Genomic DNA, 18,924 nt, shown 5'->3' on the forward strand with positions numbered 1-18,924 from the left:
TTAATCAGAGTTTTATTATTTAATCAGAGTGATATCAAGAAATGCCACATTTTTTCAGCATATTGCCACAGGTATTTTACAAATGTGGCTCTTCAGAAAGTTTTGTTTTCAATCTGTGTTGTGCACTAATACATGACTATGCCCCTGGAGTCACCAACCTTTTCAGGTGCATTGGGCATATTTGGACTTATGAGTTAAGTGTTGGAGCACCAACCTCCCTTGCCACATCTCCCTCTATTAGCTCCCTCCCCAAGACAGGGAAAATATGCACATACACACACACACACACACACACACACTGCTTTTCCAAGGAATCTGAAATGTTTGGCTCAGTACAATTAATCTGAATTTCGGAAAGCATATAGACCTGATAGTTGGACATTCTTCCAACTTCCTCCTCCATTTCTATGTTGTTTAATTAATAATTTATTTTGTACTTTTCAAGGAAGAGGAAGTAACTGTCCTCACCATTTGACGACTAAACTGTGAGTAAGTTGGAGTGCTCCAAGACTTAATAGATGTTGAGAGAAGACTTCAGAGACAGCACAGCATCATCTTAGTGACTCCTGAGCTACCCCAATGAGGTAGCAAACAGGTTCCCATACAGCAACTAGTCATATCTGAAGAAACGGCCATGTCAATTTGTATCCGTCCCTTGTTCAACATGTCCATTTTGCTCATCGTCCAACATTCATTTCTGTTCTGTGGCTACCATTTATCGCAGTATCAGTCAGAAAAGCTTGGGATGAGTGATGCATGGGGTTAGCAGTCATGAGAAAATGCATACCACATTTCCAAGATTGAACTTAGGTGGTATGTATGCACGCCCTCCCAATCCCCTCCCCAAACCCTTTTTGTCTTAATTTGAACTGTTGGATTTGCAAACATATTACACATTCTGACCGGCAATGTCCACCCATCACCCATGCCCTAATTCTCCTTCAGTTTTGTTCACCAGTCCTGTCCCCCCTGCCTGACACCCTTATACCTTTGCTCAATTGTACTCATAGATTCCACTGTCTACATTGATTCTGCAGTCGCAAACAAAACATCCTTGTACACTTCCATCTTCTTGAGGGATGGTGCTTTGTTTTTAATTTCTGCATACCTAGAAAGTCCCTCGTGTATGCAGAAACCACCATCTTATTATTGGGGCAGCTTCCAAACTTGGTAGGCAGGCACAGGAACACCCAAGTTTGGCGATGCAGAATCCAAATGGCAGTTGTTCCGCTCATTACACAGAGAGGTTCAGCAAGTCAGCATGCAGTGGGACAATGCAATGCACAAAAATCCTCCACGCGTTCTTAACATTTAGGCTTCATCCTTTATTAGGTAGTGAATAAGAGACATAAAAATGATTGTTTGTTGCTTACAGCTGAAGTCTACGAGAGACTCGTCTGTGTGAGTGAGAGAGAAAGATAGGGACAGAGAGAAAGAGAAATGTTTGCATACAGCACTGTGATGACAAGAAAAGGGGAGGACAGGGGGTGGGGGGAGGGAGAGAGAGAGAGATTTAAGCAACTTAAAAAAGCATGGACCAGCTGATGAAAAGAGTAGGAATGACTCTTTTATTTCTAGCAAAACTTTGATTATCTCTGCCATTTGTACTGTGCCTCCATACATGCCACAGGCCAAAATATTAAAAGAACAAATCTATTCGTTTTGATAAGAGCAGTAGCATGACTTCAGTTTTGCATATTATGCCATATGTGAAAAATCCTTTCCAAGGCAGCTCTGCCTTTGGCACATCCTCAGTACTCTATGGCTAGGTTCTCAGTGGTTTCCTTCTGTGGCCACAAGCAAAGGCTCTATGGGCCAATTTAAAAAAAATCAAAAACCCATAAAACTTGGCTTGAAAAAACCACTGCCATGTGTGCACATGCCGGAGTGCTGAGGATATTGTCCTTATTGCAGCTACATTGTAAAAAAAAAAAAAAAAAAAGCCGAGACATATTGCTGGAGCACATCTCACAGTTGTCGTGGAGATGCCGTCAAAAACAGCTTCCATATAGAAGATAATCCCTGTACTGGCCACAGTACCTCCCACTCCCATGTCCCCAGTGACTCAGAATGCGGTAACTCTTATCTGTGTGACAAGCACTTCTAAACAGAACATCCAGGACAGAGGCGATTTTCCCATGGAAAGGCTATTTTCAGTAGCATCCCAATAATAGCTGTAATATGTTAATGCTGTAAGGTGGGGGGGGGGACGAATATGTGGCCCTCCTTAAGTCATTGGACTCCAGTTCTCATCAGTCCCAGCCAGGGACGATGGGATTTGTAAGTCAGCAACTTATGGAAAGAAACAGGCTGTTTTGGAATCAGGGCCAGTTACTGGTCTAATTAGTGTGGTCAGAATGGGTTAATTGTGCTCACTTTTATGGGGCACTGGACCAAGCTTTCTATAGTAGTATTATTTCCAAAAGTGCTATGTTGCAAGATCCCAATGCTTTAGGAATAAATCTGTTCATCAGCTTACAGGGAACTAATGGTTATTCAACATCCTGAAGTACGAATTTTGAAATTCCTCATATTAAAGATGCTGAGCCTTTCGCTTAATGAAAGTGCATGAAGACCACTAAATTCCTCGACTGACTTCCTATATCTGGTTAAAGATTAAGACAGTCCAAAAACAAAACAAAAAACAAAAAAGGTGCTTTATCTTCAAGGCACAAACATTTGCAAGTAAAATGGGTGATTTTTTTTTCTAAAATTGTTCATAAAGAGCTAGCTTTGTAAATTAACATGTAAAAGAAAAATGAATCTCTTTGGATTTTGGAGGCACATAATGGGCTGGATCAAGTGCTCCATGCCGTCAGATCTAACTTCCTCCTGCAGCCCCCATGCCCTTTGAACATCTGCGGCGGGGGGCGGGGGCGGGGGCAGGGTTTCATTGGCTTTAATCCCCTTCTGCAAATAGCAAGTACCTTTCTGAGAATGGAAGAACCTCTCCTCTTCACAAAAGGGCACCTTTGGACCCAACCCTTTATTCTTGGAACAGCACAAACTTCCTTCTTCCTCCTTTTACTTTATCATAATGCATATGTAAAGAGTGTGTGTGTGTGTGTGTGTGTGTGTGTGTGATGGGCGGACACATATACACACATACACCCCTTATAAGTGGACAGCTTTTTCTTAAAAAAAAAAAAAAACCACAAAAGTAAATACAAATGAATAACTCTTGGTCAATATTCTCTAAGCATAAAAATCCTCAAGTGCTAATATTTAAAAAACATGTGAATGTTTTAGCAAATCTATGGCCAATGTTTTGCATCACTAGCATTTTATGAATAGCCTTTAATCTCCTGCTCCCCACTTAATTCAAAAAATATGGTTTACTTTTTTTGTAGCTAAAATCTACTTGCAGGCACTGCAGCTGCAAATCAGTATGGCTGAATCTGACTGAGCAGATCATCTCATATTATTTATAATATCCTTTTCAGCTCTCTGTGGGGGGAAAAATGTCAGCAGCAAATATCAGAGATTCAAAACATGTGCATTCCTTCCCCATCTTCTCTGCTGTTTGTTGCCAACCACTTATTGACCCATATCTAAAACTGAATGGCTATATATAATTATTATATATATATATATTCTTTATAAGTTATTTTTTTTAACTCTGGCATATATACAGTATAGCTCTATAGATCTCCAATACTTCATTTTTTTCAAACCCTCACAGTGAACATGTGTCCTGAAGAGGTTACTACATAAAGGCCAGGGACAGGGTTTAGGGTTCAAGGGTTCTACCTGTTCCACACAAGTATATGTGACTATCTCATAAGACACATCTTCACATATATTTAAATGGATCATATCAGTAGCAATGTACATTATTAACCCATATCACAACCCCCGTAACAAATGCTCCTTCTTTGTCTGCTCACTTGTGTGGGTTAAAACAAAGTATTTCACAAGCTTGGCTCCCTTTCCTAGACAAGGCCAATGCTCAGTTTTATTAGTGTCTGACACAGGGTTCCCCCAAACTTGGGTCTCCAGCTGTTTCTGGACTACAATTCCCATTAGGCGTTGCAGTCCAAAAACAGTTGGAGACCCAAGTTTGGGAAATATGCAGTAACTTCCATGTAACATGAGGTTGACGTTATCCACTCAGCAGTCCTGAACTGGTTTAGCTGTCATTTCCTCTTTCCACCAGACTTTAGGAGTCTAGTTCTACAGGAGAGCATCCAGGGATCCTCAAAGGAGAATTCTCAGTGCCTCACCAAAGGTTGATTTCCAGAAATCTTTGGCAAAGGCTGTAGCATTAAAGTGGGGACATGACAAAAAACAACAGCAACAGGTGCAGTCCAAGATAGAAGTTGGCTGCCAGCATCAATAGGTGACCTGAGGTAAGGGAAGGTCCCATGTCCCTGCTGCTGACCATCTGATGGCGGTGTTGCAGGCAAGAGTAGCGAGGCCAGCAATGTGCACTGTCTGCTGCACAGAATGGGTGTAGCTGCCCCTACCTCCACACTGCCACATATTGCTGACTCTTGGCTGAAGAGCAAAGGCCAGTTTCCTCTAGCCTTTAACCTCATAGGTTTCTGCTGATAATGCTAATGCAAGTTCAGATTAGTGCAGGTTAAGGTCTCTATTACCACTGAGCAATTTGCGCACACTGTGTCTCTTCAGTAGTCCCCAGGCAAACATGCAGGGAAATTCAAGAGCAGCATAACTTTCTTCTTCTTTCCTGGATAGTGAATCCCTAGTCCCTTTAAATAACGCTGCAAGGTACATTAAAAATTCTGGACAATTTAAAAAAAGCAGCTTGGGATGATGCAAGAAGGGCAAAATAGAGGGCCTGCTGTTCGAAAAGAAGTTAAGAGGTCTTGCTGCACATTGCTGGATGGAGTTTGGCTCCAGTGCAGCTCATTCAGTGCTTGCAGGGAAATCGTCGTCCCTTCCTCTCTTTTCTGAACGTGACTCGTTGGCAAATTTTGAATATGGGAAAGAGACTAACGCTGCAATCCTAGGCACGTGTACTCGGAAGCTTAAGTTTCCCTAAGTGCAATGGGGCTGACTCCCACACTATGTGCGCATAGGATTGTAGACCATAATTGCTACCTAGGTCTATGATCATTTGTGGCAAACCACTTGAGAGAGAGATGATAACATTTACTTCTTCTCGGTTTGTGAACCTAGTGGCATACATAGAGACACAATACTAGTGTTTAACAAGACATCTATTGTATCTACTTTTACTCAGCTAAATAGGAAATGCCGACTTGGCAGGAGCATTGGTAAGAGTACTACTATTCACAGTGTTTCTGTTCCCCTCCCCTCCCCCTTTTATTCTACAGAATTAAGTATTTTATGTACATTGGAACCGATTAATGCCCTTGAGACAATTGTGTTTTGCTGTTTCGTAAGCAGGAAAGACACTGCAGGGGAGATATGTGCCAAAAAAAAGCACAGTCTATATATATATATATATATATATATATATATAATGGTATAATGGTTACTTCTAAAGTGGTAATATTTAAGAAAAATTCTCATCTGGAGAAAATACTGCCTCTTTCCCCTCTTTAGAATTTGTTCGGGTCTCTTATCAAAAGTCCTAGCTCTTCGATTTTATTTTTATATATTTATTTATATATATATATATAGTTTGTTTTACTTTAAACTATAAATTAACACTGCATAGTTCATTGTTCTTGTTTTGCTTTTGCTCTGAAAAATTATTGCAGTACAATTAATTCCTTCCCGGAGTTCAGTATGGAGCAAACAGGACAGGCGTGTGGGTGGTCCGTATAGGCCCCGGCGCAGGTCGAAGGAGTGCCGGAGGGAGTGCTGAAGTCTGAAAGAGGGTCGCTGGTGGGGCTGTTCGAAGACTGAAAGGGGAATTTACAGCCACAGCAGCAGCTGCTGCGGCAGCTGCTAGTGGGTTTGGTAGAATCCGTGGAGCCATTGGTTTTGAAGGTTCCTTTGAAAATACTAGTTTCACCTGTGGGAGAAAAAGGGAAAAAACAAACAATAAGTATTACTTGCGCAGATTGCCCACAATGAAGATAGCTTTTCAGAGGTGGCATTAAGTGGCATTTCAGGCAGAAAGGTGAATCAAAAGTTTTAAAGGAAGACAAAATAGAAGAAAGGATATGTGTGGAAGTTTATCTTTTTGCTACAAATTTGCTTTGACACTGGACAAATTGGGACATGGAATTTTGATGAGAAAGAGTTGCTTGCTTGCTTGTTTTACATCCCAAAACTGACCGCTACATTTTCACTCAGTTAAAAGCACCCCGCATTATCAGCCCTGTGGTCATCATTATTACATACTGGTTATTTTCTGATGCGTTAGTTACATTCCTACTTAGTGGATTTTGACCCACGCCCTTCCTTCCTCCAAGCATCTCAGGACAGTGATCAAATTTCAGCTTAATTTTTTTTCTTCTTCTCAACCATACATTGGAGGAGGGGCAAAAAAAGAAATAAGCCCTGGAAATGAGTGTGGTGTTCTTCTTGCTAACTCTGCAGCACTCTGTGGTTTCCAGTTGTTGGTGTGCTTCCTGGAATGCCCATAGGAGACCCCAAGGCCCTCCTGTAGATATTCCATGAAGTGTGTTGACCAAGGAGGCCGCCTGCAGAGCACTGGAGACAGAGTGTGATGCAAGGAGTTGTTTTAAAAGCTAAAATGAATCTTTTAACCTAAAAAACAAAACCACTGACATTCACCCAGGCCTACAACAGATGGAGGAATCTCTCCCTCTGCTTACTTCACAGTGGGGTGGGGGATGTCTGAAGTTGGTAGGAATAACTAGTTTTATTCTCTTAATAAAGCAGAAGAGGCCAAGAGAACGTGACAATGGCTCCCAGTTAGCTCAGTGCTCTGTCTCTCTATTTTCTTCACATTCAGTATCCTAGGAATCATAGGCAAGCCTCCTCTGGCCAAACTCAAAAATTAATTGAGCTTTGCAATTGCTACAACTGAACACTTGGAGAAACCTCATTGGGAGGCCTAAGTATCAGGTTAGAAAACTTGGAAAAGCCTAAGGAATCTCTGCTCTGCTTTCCCTGATAAAAGGTAAAGGTACCCCTGCCCATACGGGCCAGTCTTGACAGACTCTGGGGTTGTGCGCCCATCTCACTTAAGAGGCCAGGGGCCAGCGCTGTCCGGAGACACTTCCGGGTCACGTGGCCAGCGTGACATGGCTGCTCTGGCGAGCCAGAGCTGCACACGGAAACGCCGTTTACCTTCCCGCTAGTAAGCGGTCCCTATTTATCTACTTGCACCCGGAGGTGCTTTCGAACTGCTAGGTTGGCAGGCGCTGGGACCGAGCAGCGGGAGCGCACCCCGCTGCAGGGATTCGAACCGCCGACCTTTCGATCGGCAAGCCCTAGGCGCTGAGGCTTTTACCCACAGCGCCACCTGTGTCCCGCTTTCCCTGATAGTCTCTCCCAAACTTGGGAAAATGGAAAAGAGGTAGCCAGTAGCTGATGGCTTCCTTTCACACAGAAGTCCCAGGGCCTCTTCTGAGCTGGAAGTGAAACAATTTGCTGCCTAGGATCATGGAGCTTGACTTTAAACATCATTTTGTAGCCAAGGCAACTCGTAATGTAGCTGGAGATCATGGGGTTTGCAGTCAAGGCTACAGATGGAGCAGGATTCTATTTGGTCTGCTTTTTGCAATAGACTGGCAATGCTCCTTTCTGTCAGAAAGCAACTCCTAGTCAGATAATGCACCTTGATTTTTTCATACAGTTTTTGTGCACGAATAGTGCACACAAAAGAGCATATTCTGCGTTATAAAAATGCAAGCAAAACGTTCTTACATAAAATACATTACAAAGCACTGAAAAAATGCATGTGATATAGGTGTCCAAAATGTGTGCAAATTAAATGCAAACATTTCATGCATTCTTGTGGTGGGGGTGGGAGGAAATAGCCTTACAGACTGTAGTGAAATGGACCTATGATTCAGCACCAGAGAAACTGAAGCAAGATGGAATTAGGTTGCTCAGTTCATTCCCAGTCAAGCCACATGATCCATGGCTGCAAATGTCCCAAATCTCAATGATGCTTTTAAGTAGTGCTAAGACAACCATGCCATGAAAACAACATGACCAGGATTGTTCACAAGCCCAGCTTCTGTGCCTGTAAAAGTCCTGCCAATACACACCTGAACCAGTCTTCCATTAATTATTATTAGCAGTAGTATTAAATTTTCTATACCACCCTTCATTCAAGGATCACAGGATAGTTTACAATATAAAAACACAAAAATAACTTAGTAACAAGCAAAAACAATACCACCCCCAGTCTAAAAGACCATAGATTGTTTAATTGGCCCAAAGGCCTGGGAGAAGAGGAATGTTTTTGACTGGTGCCCAAAGATATGTAACAAAGGGGCCAGGCGAGTCTCTCTAGGAAGAGCATTCCACAAAATGGGAGCCACCACAGAAAAAGTCCAGCAATAACACCCACCCACACCCACGGGGAGCTTCTCAGAAAACCCATTTGCTTACCCCAAGTGGGTGTGTTCCCTTCTGGAGTTTGTTGTAGGGACTGTATTTGGGTTTCGGGGGCTTTCCAGCAGCTCTGTCTTTGTGCCTTCTACTGCTTATGTGCTGTTGGAAAGCAAGCAGTGTTGTTATTTATTATTGTTATTGTATAAATAACACGCTTTCCGTTGGCTTCAGCACCAAACACCCCTGGTCACCCAAAATCCAATTTGCTCAACCTAGTCCAATACCAAAATTATTAGTCGCAATAGTAAATCCGTTTCATTATCACAGTTTTATATGTTTGGAAAGAGAGCTCTCTCTCTCTCTCTCTAATCCATCGTAATAATTTTGTTGGCTTATCTGCCATGATGAAAACACCTACATTTGTTTATTTAATTGATTTAGAGCAGGGTTTCCCAAACTTGGGACCACAACTCCCATCATCCCTAGCTAGCAGGACCAGTGGTCAGGGATGATGGGAATTGTAGTCCCAAAACAGCTGGAGACCCAAGTTTGGGAAACCCTGATTTAGAGGAATCACATACAGCCCTTTGCAAAAGCCACAGGACGGTTTCTAACAAGCACATTCTACTTAAGTTAACCAGACCGTAGCTCAGTGTTAACGTTAGAGAGTCACTGCCAGTCAGTGTAGACAGTACTGAACTAGATGGACCAATGGTATGACTGTTGATAAGGCAGCTTCCTATATTCCTATGGAATTGGAAAATGGTCTAAACAGGAGGCCACCTGGGGACAACATGGAAGCCACACAATTTAGGAGGAACAGCTAAATTGAACGTTCCTCCGTGAACCATTTTGGTATTTATTGTACTGCGGTGTTTTAATTCTAATTGTTTTCTGAAATGACTTGATCCTTAGGGTGCGATAGCAGCAGCAGCCTAAAAAAGCAGGGTAGACGTGAAAGAAAGAAACAGCCACAAATTGTAATCTTGTGCTAATGTTTCTAGGATGGCTATATACAATGATGAGATGCTGCAAAAGAGGATGTTTTGGCAAGTGTAGGTTCTCTCTCCCCCTCTACCGACCTTCAGAACAAGGCAAGCTGAACCTGCCCAAATTTCCTCTTCTATCATAGCAGAAGAGACTGGTGTAACTAATCACTCAAGATGCAGCTATCAAACTTCCCCTTAATAAGAGCTCATAATACAGACTTTTTCAGGACAGAGCTGTCAGCTGCCTTGGTCTTTTGGTCTTTATGTGCAGCTTTTGTCCAAGCTCATCTAAGCAGCTGGCTTGAACTGCTCCCAATGGCAAACAATTTGTTTGCAGTGTTTCATCTTGCAGAGGAACCTCCTGCAAGTTCACAACCAAAAGTCAACAATTTGGAGGTCTTATAGGTGGAGGCATTTAATGTTTAGGAAGCTGGTGCAGATGACCAGGCTCTTTCTACTGCTCTTCATGGCAGTGGGTCTACATGGGCTGGCCCATTTGTGTGGGAAAATGCCACATGGGAATGTTGCCGCATGGGGAAATGTGCACAGTGACCACCAGTTTCTTCACATAGTAGGTTGCTGCAGAAACAAGTTGTGATGCCGTTCAGGAGTAAGCAGTTTGGAGTTCTGATCTGTCTAGCTTGTAACGTTCAGCCGCATTCTGAAATGAGTTATCTTCTGGCTCAGATCTGAGAAGAATTCCTCAGCTCTGCCCATCCTCACTGATTTGCTCTTGGCAGCAGCCCCCATTCTTCACCTCCTTCCTCTCTACGTTCCTCCAGCAGTGGAATGTTGCAATTCTAGGTGCAAAGGGACCCTGGAAGATGTAGAATGTGAATGGGGTGCTGGAACTCTCAGGTGTGCTATGACAAGTTTGCAATGCCTTCGTGCTGACTTAGATGCCGTTGTTGTGGCAAGGTGTTTTTAGCAAAATGGCCAGCCGTATGACCTTTAAATCCTTGCCCATTCAGGCCAGCTGTGTTCCTTTGTGTGTGTGTATCTTTGAGGGTCCAGGGTGTGGGAAATGCATCCTAAAGAAGTAGTTATATGCCTACTCCTGAATAAGCTCACTCTTGACCGAGATATTTATGACAAACACCCGTTTTGGGTGGGAGGTGCCTGAGAAAGTAATGCTGGTTCAGCTTCAGACTTTCTTGTAAAAGAACATTATCTGGACCCATTTTGATCTTGGTTCAGGCTTTGTGTTAAGACTGAATTTGTCTTAACCTTTATTGGGAGAGAGGGAGTGCAACCCTTTTCATTCTCCTTGAACTCTCAATGGGTTTTGGTAATTGACCATGTTATCCTCGTGGGCTGGCAGTGGAAGGTCCTCTGTTACAGTGGTTCTACTCCTTCTTTTAAGGCTAGTTCTACAGAGTAGCACTGGGTGACGTTATTTCAGCTCCCTGACAATTGTGCTATGGAGTGCTGCAGGGATACTATTGGAGCCACTAGGAGCGATCATTGGGGAATTTGGGGCACAGTGTCAACAATATGCTGATGACACCCAGAAGGAAATGGCTGTAAGCACAGGGCATCATTGCTTAAATTACTGCTAATCTGCCACCAGACTAAGTTCAAGGTGATGCTATTGACCTATAAAGCAGTGGCTTGCAAAAACTATGCTGGGCTCACAGGGTGCCGCAGGCAGGTGTGTGCCTTGGCCCTGCGAGCCCAGCGCTGCTTTTGTGAGTGGTGCAGGACTTGCAGGGAGGGCGCTGTGAGTGTTGCGTCCTTCTCACGGCACCCTCCAATTGGAGGGCGGCTGAGAAGGACACCACAGGCTTGCACCCTGGCCCCTGTAAGCCCAGTGCTATGGTGCTGCTAGCAGTCACAGAGGCTAGGGCGCATGTCTGTTGCATCCTTCTCACTGCCCTCCAGCAACTGCTCATGATGGTGCATGGCGCCATGATGTGCCCCCTCCCCCCAAAACTGCTCAGGGTCACGGCTCCCTCAGCTCCCCCATTGATATAAAGCCCTAAACGTCTTAGGACCAGGTTACTTGAGAGTACACAATCTTATATATAGATCTGCCTAGTCACTACCTAGTCACTAAGATTACTAGATCAGACTTTCCTGCCTCTCCCAAATCCAGCTGGTGATAACCGGGGAGAGCCTTCTCTGTGGAGGCACCCAGTCTTTAGCAACAACTCTCCTGAGACAGACAAGTGCTGACCTTGACTTATTTTAGGCACTATTTGGAGACTTATTTATTTTCCCAAGCATTTGCTACTATTAATACCTAGCTTTTAGCATTTCTGTTATCTACTGTGGACATGGTATATTTTCTGGTTTTATTATACTGATTTTTATGGACATTGTTTTGAACTAACCTGGAATTTCTAATGCAGGACAGTTTACAAATGTAATAATAATAATAATAATAATAATAATACCAGCACATTGTCAGAGGGAGCAATTTAGAACTCTGCACCAACAATTATTAGGATAGCATGCTAAATTCCAATTGTCCTTTGACAAGCCTACTTTATCTGCATAAAAAATTCAACACATTTAGTTTCTATTAAAATTGGGGGGAACACCCTGGTCCAGGATTTTTTAAAGCCTTATAAGTTCCAGAATGTATTGGGCTATTCCTTCTGTTCTCTCACACTTTCTCCCAGCATAAAGCAGGTCTGTGCAGCTTCTGTAATAAAATCCCTTGACAAGTCCACCATTCCGAAAGATAGACAAAGACACTGTTTTACAGAAATATAGATTTGCTGAGCTGATTGAAATGCAAGTTGTGTAATGAAAATTTGAAGGTGCTGTTTCTCCAGTCCAAAGAACAATCAATTTACAAAAACAAGCCATACTCCTCGGAGAAAATTATTCAGTCTTCTGCAAAAAGTACACACCTTCCCACACATTTGCGAACACAGTATCGCAAAGCAAATAAAATGACAGAATGTGTGAGACAAGGTATATTGTAGCATTCTCAATGAATACAACTCAGAGCAATTTTCCACATTCATTGACAGTTTTGAGAAAATACACTATAGTGGGATGGAAAACTATACTGAAAATAAAATGAAAAGAACAACGTAAAGAAGTTAAGCATAATAAACAGTGTTCTTAGGCTATGTTTGAAGCAAAAGGAAGAATATGAAAGTAGTAGGTCATCTGCATGGAGAAGATGGAGAAATGCTATTGGATGACAGGGAGAAAGCGGAACTGCTCAACACCTACTTTGCCTCTGTCTTTACTGAAAAAGGAAAGCAGTGCCCAACTTCGTGATAACAGAATAAATGATGCAAGGAGGGAGCTGCAGCCCAATATAGGAAAAGACATGGTAAGGGAACACCTAGATTCAGATCTTCAGGGCCTGATGAGCTGCACCCAAGAGTACTAAAGGAGCTTGCAGATGGAATCTCTTGGATGGAATCTCAGAGCTTCTGTCTATAATCTTTGAGAATTATTGGAGAACAGGTGAGGTTCCTGCAGACTGGAGGCAAGAAAATGTTGCCCCCATCTGCAAAAAAGGGGGGGACCCAGGTAACTACTTACTGGTCAGCTTGACACTGATACCAGGAAAGGAACTGGAACAGATAATCAAAGAGTTGGCCTGTAAGCACTAAGAACCCAAACCAATGACTTTCAAGTTACAAGAAAGGAAATTACAATTAAACGTCAGGCAGAATTTTATGACGATAAGAGTGTAATGAACTCCCTCAGAAGATAGTGGACTTGCCTTCCTTGGAGGTTTTTAAGCAGAGGTTGGATGGTCATCTGTCATGGATGCTTTAGCTGAGCTTCCTGCAATGCAGGGAGTTAGACTAGATGACCATTGGGATCCCTTCCATCTCCACAGTTCTATGACTCTGTGAAATGTGCTGATCATTGATAGGGAACTTGTGGTCCTGCAGATATTTTTGAACTACATCTCCAATCATCCTCGGACCACTGGTAAGAGTTGGAGTCACACATCACCTAGACTAGAGCACAACAGGTTTCCCATCACTGGTGCAGACGACAAATAATAGTATCAAGAGGGCTGGTCCACACACCTAGCTCCCCGAGCACAACAACTTCATGAACATATGGGACCACTGTTGGACCTCATAGTTGGGTTGCACTGAAGGAGATATGCCGCTTCTCCATTATACACATGTAAATGCTGTGTCTTCTGTGATAGTGAAACAACTTTCTGGAGCCATGGTGCTGTTGCTGCAGAAATCACAGAGCTAACTGAGTGTCCCCGTGTAGAGGTGCCAGTTCCTGGTGTGCTAATATGGTGCAGCCTAGTCATATTGCTGTCTGTAGCCTCCTAAATTCCTAAAGCAGGGAGCTGGCATGGTGTGTGAACCAACTCTAATGATCACTGAACTTCTAGAGAGTGGGGCACATGTCCCGGGAGTTTCCATACCTGTTTAAGTTGTGTCTCAGAATTTACGTGCACGTCACAAATTTCACAGTGAAATGTTTTGTTCTGAAGTCCCGTGTTTCCTTTATTAATGGGTCCTTTGCCTTTGACACCTGCCCTGGGAAAGGCTTTGATTGTTCCACTCCCATTTCGAGCTTCCAGCATAGTTTTGTGCTTTGTGCCTGGAGATATTAGACAAGGAAATAAAAAGTTATTTCAGCAAAGTTGTGTTCATTAGTCCTTTTGTTTTGGTCAACATGTTGCAGGTCTTGCCTCCCTCCCCCCCCCCCATGGTATCATGGGCACAAATCTGCATTCCCTGTATTACCATGATAATAATTAAGTAATATTTCATTACCTCACATTTAAATATTAAATGATGCCCATGTACGCACTGAAGCAAGCTGCCATCAGTATGTAGTGACATGGTAGGAGAGGCCAGAGGTGAAGTTTAAATGGATGCTATTATTATTATTATTATTATTATTATTATTATTATTATTATTATTATTATATTATCATCTCCTCCCACTGTGACTGAAACATGTCCTGCACTGAAAGAGAAAACCATGATAATCTCTTTAAGATGTTGGACTGAGTCATTACCACACTTTTCAGAGCGGTTTATCAACAGAGAGTTGGAATTTTGATGCTGCTGCTACAGAAATAATTGGCATTCTCTCAAAGCGACCTTTCAGAGGAAAATTTGGCTGTTGGTTGGAATACATTCTAGAAAACCTTTGCCTTTAGGGTTTAGGCCCAGGCTATCAAAGGACCATACTCTGCCATATGAACCTCCCCAGGCTCTGAGATCTTCATGAGATGCCCTTCTCTGAAAGGGGCCCATCAAAATGAAGGGAAGCTAAACAGCAGTTCCTTTTGTCCCTTTTTAAGATCTTATTGTTTCAGTGGGTCTTTCACAGGGAAATTTTCTAGTGGAGACTTCAGCAAAGGGGTCAGCTCTGCCTGTATTGTTTCATGGTACTATTCCCTCAACAGTGGGGAGTCCAGGGTAGCATTACATGGTCCGTTTCCATTTTTATGTGCTTGTCATGGTCTTTTTATATACAAATGTGTTATTGAACAAGTATTATGAGAATTATGAAGGTAAGCACAGAGAATCAGCACAGAGCACTGTGAGCACAGAGCACGCAAAGCAACTAGAGTACTCTAAAATCCCCAAAGACTCTTTCTGCCAGCTGAAAGCCTCTTGACAACTCTTCTGTTTTCAAGCTGCTCTCTTTTCCAGGTATCTTGGTCCGCAGTTCACAAAGTGAGCAAGCCTATTTCAGTCTCTGCCTTGCCTCTCAGTAGGTGCAAGCTGAACATACAAATGGCAAGGGTGATCTGCTTGCCCTTTTAGTGATTAAGCCATGGTAGAACCGAAGGGACACTTCAAATTGCAGGGCAATGTGCCTCATATTACCATTAATGGGAAGGAAGGCAAACTTGCAGCAGTTCCAAAACTGGTTCCAGAAATATTGAAAAAACAAAAATAGGAAAGCAAACTACATGAGATTCCGGTTTAAGAAATGTGGTTCCATGAAACAGAACAAAAAAAAACAAAACTGAATGCAATATTGGCATTCCCATAGCTGCCAAAATAGCAGTGTTAACACTAACATTATAAAATATCCAGCTAAATGGTGCAATGTCCTCTGAAGGAAAGCACCACTGGTTCTGTATTTGACTATAATGAACTTGTAACAATATACATTATTTCACCTATGATATGAACTATGATAATGACAGACATAGGTGGGTATACAAATATATATGAATGAATGAAATATTTGAGTAGGGCAAATGTTAGAAATGATATAATACTATTGGTTATTATAAACACATGCACATTCAAACATTTCTTATTACTAAACCATTTTGGACCTATGGCAATCAAAAAAATTTGGAAATAAAAGTTCCCCTTGAAAATAGAACCAAAACCCAAGCTGCTGGGACACATTGACATGCATAGAGCACTTATCCTTATTTTAAAAATGCTAATTAAATACATGCTCCTTGCTGTACGAGTGCTCATGGTGCAATAACCATGACCAACGAGAGAGGCAGATTGGATATGGAATGTTTTCATAACTAATCAAACTAATTCCACAAACCGATTATAAATTTAGGAGAAAGGCAGAATAATATTGGGTGATATCCAGGTTTAGTAATACTTTGAGAAGACACAATTAAATCCATTGATTTCAGGGAATCTTCTCTGAGTATGAGTTATGTGGCTGGCATCAATTCGTTTTAAATGTCTGGACTAAGCAAAATAGTTTTATGGAATAAAGACAGATATGTCATAGAGTAAAAGGTGTTGAATTCAATTACAGTTACTTTTGTTTTACTGTAAATGAATTTTAATATCTAAAATGTAGGATGTTTTTGGTCTTAAAAAAGAAAACAACACCTTTATAAAGAGTGAGCAGGCCTTTTGGATTGGCTTCACTGATGCATCTGGGTTAGATTAAAGCCTAAGAGTACTAAAGTACATAGAGGGAGGAAATCCTCAACCACGAGAGAGGTTCAGCGCTGGAAAAACACACTTTGGTTTTGGACATTGTGGGATTTCCCCCACAAATGTTTAGAATTGAGAGTATTTGCCAATCATGTTTTTGACATAGAGCATTCTGCCCTGACATTATCAAAAGTGTATAGTTCAGATGGATTAAAAGTGCTCTGCAAAGGGCATATCAAGAGTGGTGCTGAAGACTTTTAAGCTGGGGCATGTCACTTGTGAATGCTCTTAATGTTGAAGAATAAATGGGAAACTGCCATTTTAAAACAAATATGCATATAGTCAATTCAACTCACTGGATTTTACGATGTGGGAAATGCGAAAGCCACTTCTGAAAACTACCTAACTCAGAGAGTCCACCCCTACCAGATTGTGCATTTCCTTTTATGTGCAGCAATGCCAATTAATGTTCCGTTTGGGACCGGGGACAAACGGAAGTATGCAAAGTAGGGCGAGACAGAGAGCATAAGCAGTCACACCCTTCCAGAACGTAATATTTGGAACGGTTAGAAATGTAAGAAATTTAAGGAAGCGGATCGCTTGCATGAAGCGCAATCCCTCCTTTTCTCTTTTATGGCAGAGTTTTTATTCTTCAATACTTAACAAATTCCATGTAATTGCTGGCTTTCCACCACCTCCCCACCCCCACAGCCCTGCAAGCAATCTAATCTATTTGGAGAAGATAATTGCAGGGCTCTTTAGCCAGGAAAGAAATTGCTGTATCTCACCACTGTTGTGCGCCTCCAGTTGTGAGGCGGAGTTGACAGCAACCTTGCATAGTGAACAGTAGAGCAGCCGCTTGGCCTTTTCTTCCTCTGTCTCTCCCGAAGAGCATGTGGTGGTGTTGCTGCTGCTAGCGGCTACCGTGGGGAGTTTTTCAACTTTGGAGGTGATTTCCGTTGTCATGACACTGCTCTTCCGAATTTCGACCGTTGTGGTGGTTGATATTGCTGGTGCCTCTATTGTGTTGCCTGCTTTAAAGATAAGGAGAAGAAGATATAAGCAACAAAATACATCTCATGTAGCGTGGATGAGAATGAGAAAGTGACTGACAGAACATTTTTCCAGGTAAAGGGTTTCCTGGCAGGCGCAATGTAATGTCAACTTCGCAATGAAGTTTTACGGCATAGACAACGTGTTCAAAACCACACTGCTGCATTATGTTTATGAATCTGAAAAGGGTGGAAGAGCCCCCTTTCCCCAAGCATGTAGAATTGCAAGGTACCAGGGACGCGGGTGGCGCTGTGGGTTAAACCTCAGCGCCTAGGACTTGCCGATCGCATGGTCGGCGGTTCGAATCCCCGTGGCGGGGTGCGCTCCCGTCGTTCGGTCCCAGCGCCTGCCAACCTAGCAGTTCGAAAGCACCCCTGGGTGCAAGTAGATAAATAGGGACCGCTTACTAGCGGGAAGGTAAACAGTGTTCCGTGTGCTGCGCTGGCTCGCCAGATGCAGCTTGTCACGCTGGCCACGTGACCCGGAGGTGTCTGTGGACAGTGCTGGCTCCCGGCCTATAGAGTAAGATGAGCGCACAACCCTAGAGTAGGTCAAGACTGGCCCGTACGGGCAGGGGTACCTTTACCTTTTTACCCCCTGAATCAATTAATTGTCCATCTTTGTGAGAACTGGGGGGGAGGGGGAGAGGGAATGCTGTTTCTGTATCTTTGTGCCTTAAAGACCAAAGCAAAAAGAAATAAATTAACAAATAAAGACATATGGCGACTATTTCACTGCACACTGTTTATAACCCAAAGCGATACGAGTTCGGTGAAATACATTTAAAAATAGGAGATTTGAAGACGGCGTTGTATAATAATCATTAAATTTTGTAATTAAGTTTCCAAATAATCTAAACTGCGAAGTATTGCCTGCTTTTTTTTCTTTTTCTTTTTAGCTGATAGCAATGAATTTGTTTTAATTAGTTCTAAATCTGAATTTCTCCTGGGACCTCAAATTAGTAAACTGGTCGGCACGCAATACGGAAGCCAGGAACACTGTTCCAAGTCTGATCAGCAGAAAACAGTGTTCATGAAACAGGAAGGCAACTGATCTTATGTTGCTGAAAGCACGTGCCAAAGAATGTTACTTTTAAAAGTAATATTTATATAAATTTGCTGATAGACAAATGATGGCATCCAATTCCTCTTTACCTGTGGAGTGTGGTCTACCAAAGTAAATTGTAGCTGAGTAGTGTGGCCTGCTAGCTGCTTGGCCACTATGTTTCTGCATATGATATTTGTATTCTGCTTTTCTCAACAAAAATGTTGAGCTCAAATGGCTCAACAACAATAATTTTAAAAATTAACGAACTGTAATCGTATCAAAACGAAACAGCATATGAATAAGGCAAAAGAATAAACAAATTCATCACATAATTGGTTAGTGGGCAGCGTTCAGCCACAAATTTGCAAGCCTTGTCTATTCAACTCACTGATACTTTTCATAGAATAGAAAATAATTCCATGCCCTCCAACATCTTGAGTTCCCAAACCAGGTCGTATGTCTTCCCGCCTGTGCTCCTACATGAGTTGCGTGAGATCATGGAGCCAAAAATATGTGCTTTTCTGGAGCTATGCTAGCATGGTGCCCCAAAACGTACATTTTGGGGTGCCGTGCAAAATCATGCTCCCCAAATGTGTTCG

At 42.4% G+C, this 18,924-nt stretch overlaps 1 protein-coding gene and 1 long non-coding RNA gene across 15 annotated transcripts in view; one reads left to right on the top strand and one right to left on the bottom strand.

Annotated features, from left to right (window-relative positions):
- The window catches only part of LOC310828487, a 125,467-nt gene that overhangs the window by 15,576 nt on the left and 90,967 nt on the right, over nucleotides 1-18,924 (top strand). The window lies entirely within an intron of this gene.
- The window catches only part of ZNF385D (zinc finger protein 385D), a 571,924-nt gene continuing 554,301 nt past the window's right edge, over nucleotides 1,302-18,924 (bottom strand). For 11 of the 14 annotated variants that reach the window (XM_083705882.1, XM_083705891.1, XM_083705890.1 and 8 more), the window contains 4 exons: nucleotides 17,014-17,259; nucleotides 13,765-13,943; nucleotides 8,467-8,568; nucleotides 1,302-5,947 (listed from right to left, as the gene is read on the bottom strand). In XM_083705882.1, coding sequence (XP_083562008.1) covers nucleotides 5,714-5,947; nucleotides 8,467-8,568; nucleotides 13,765-13,943; nucleotides 17,014-17,259 — 761 coding nt within the window. In that variant the 3' untranslated portion in view covers nucleotides 1,302-5,713. The remainder of the gene's footprint in view (nucleotides 5,948-8,466; nucleotides 8,569-13,764; nucleotides 13,944-17,013; nucleotides 17,260-18,924) is intronic. The other 3 variants (XM_083705893.1, XM_083705888.1, XM_083705884.1) reach the window with 1 other exon arrangement.

Source organism: Podarcis gaigeae, assembly GCF_964106915.1.
Source record: "Podarcis gaigeae genome assembly, chromosome: 12".
Classification (NCBI taxonomy): Eukaryota; Metazoa; Chordata; class Lepidosauria; order Squamata; family Lacertidae; genus Podarcis; species Podarcis gaigeae.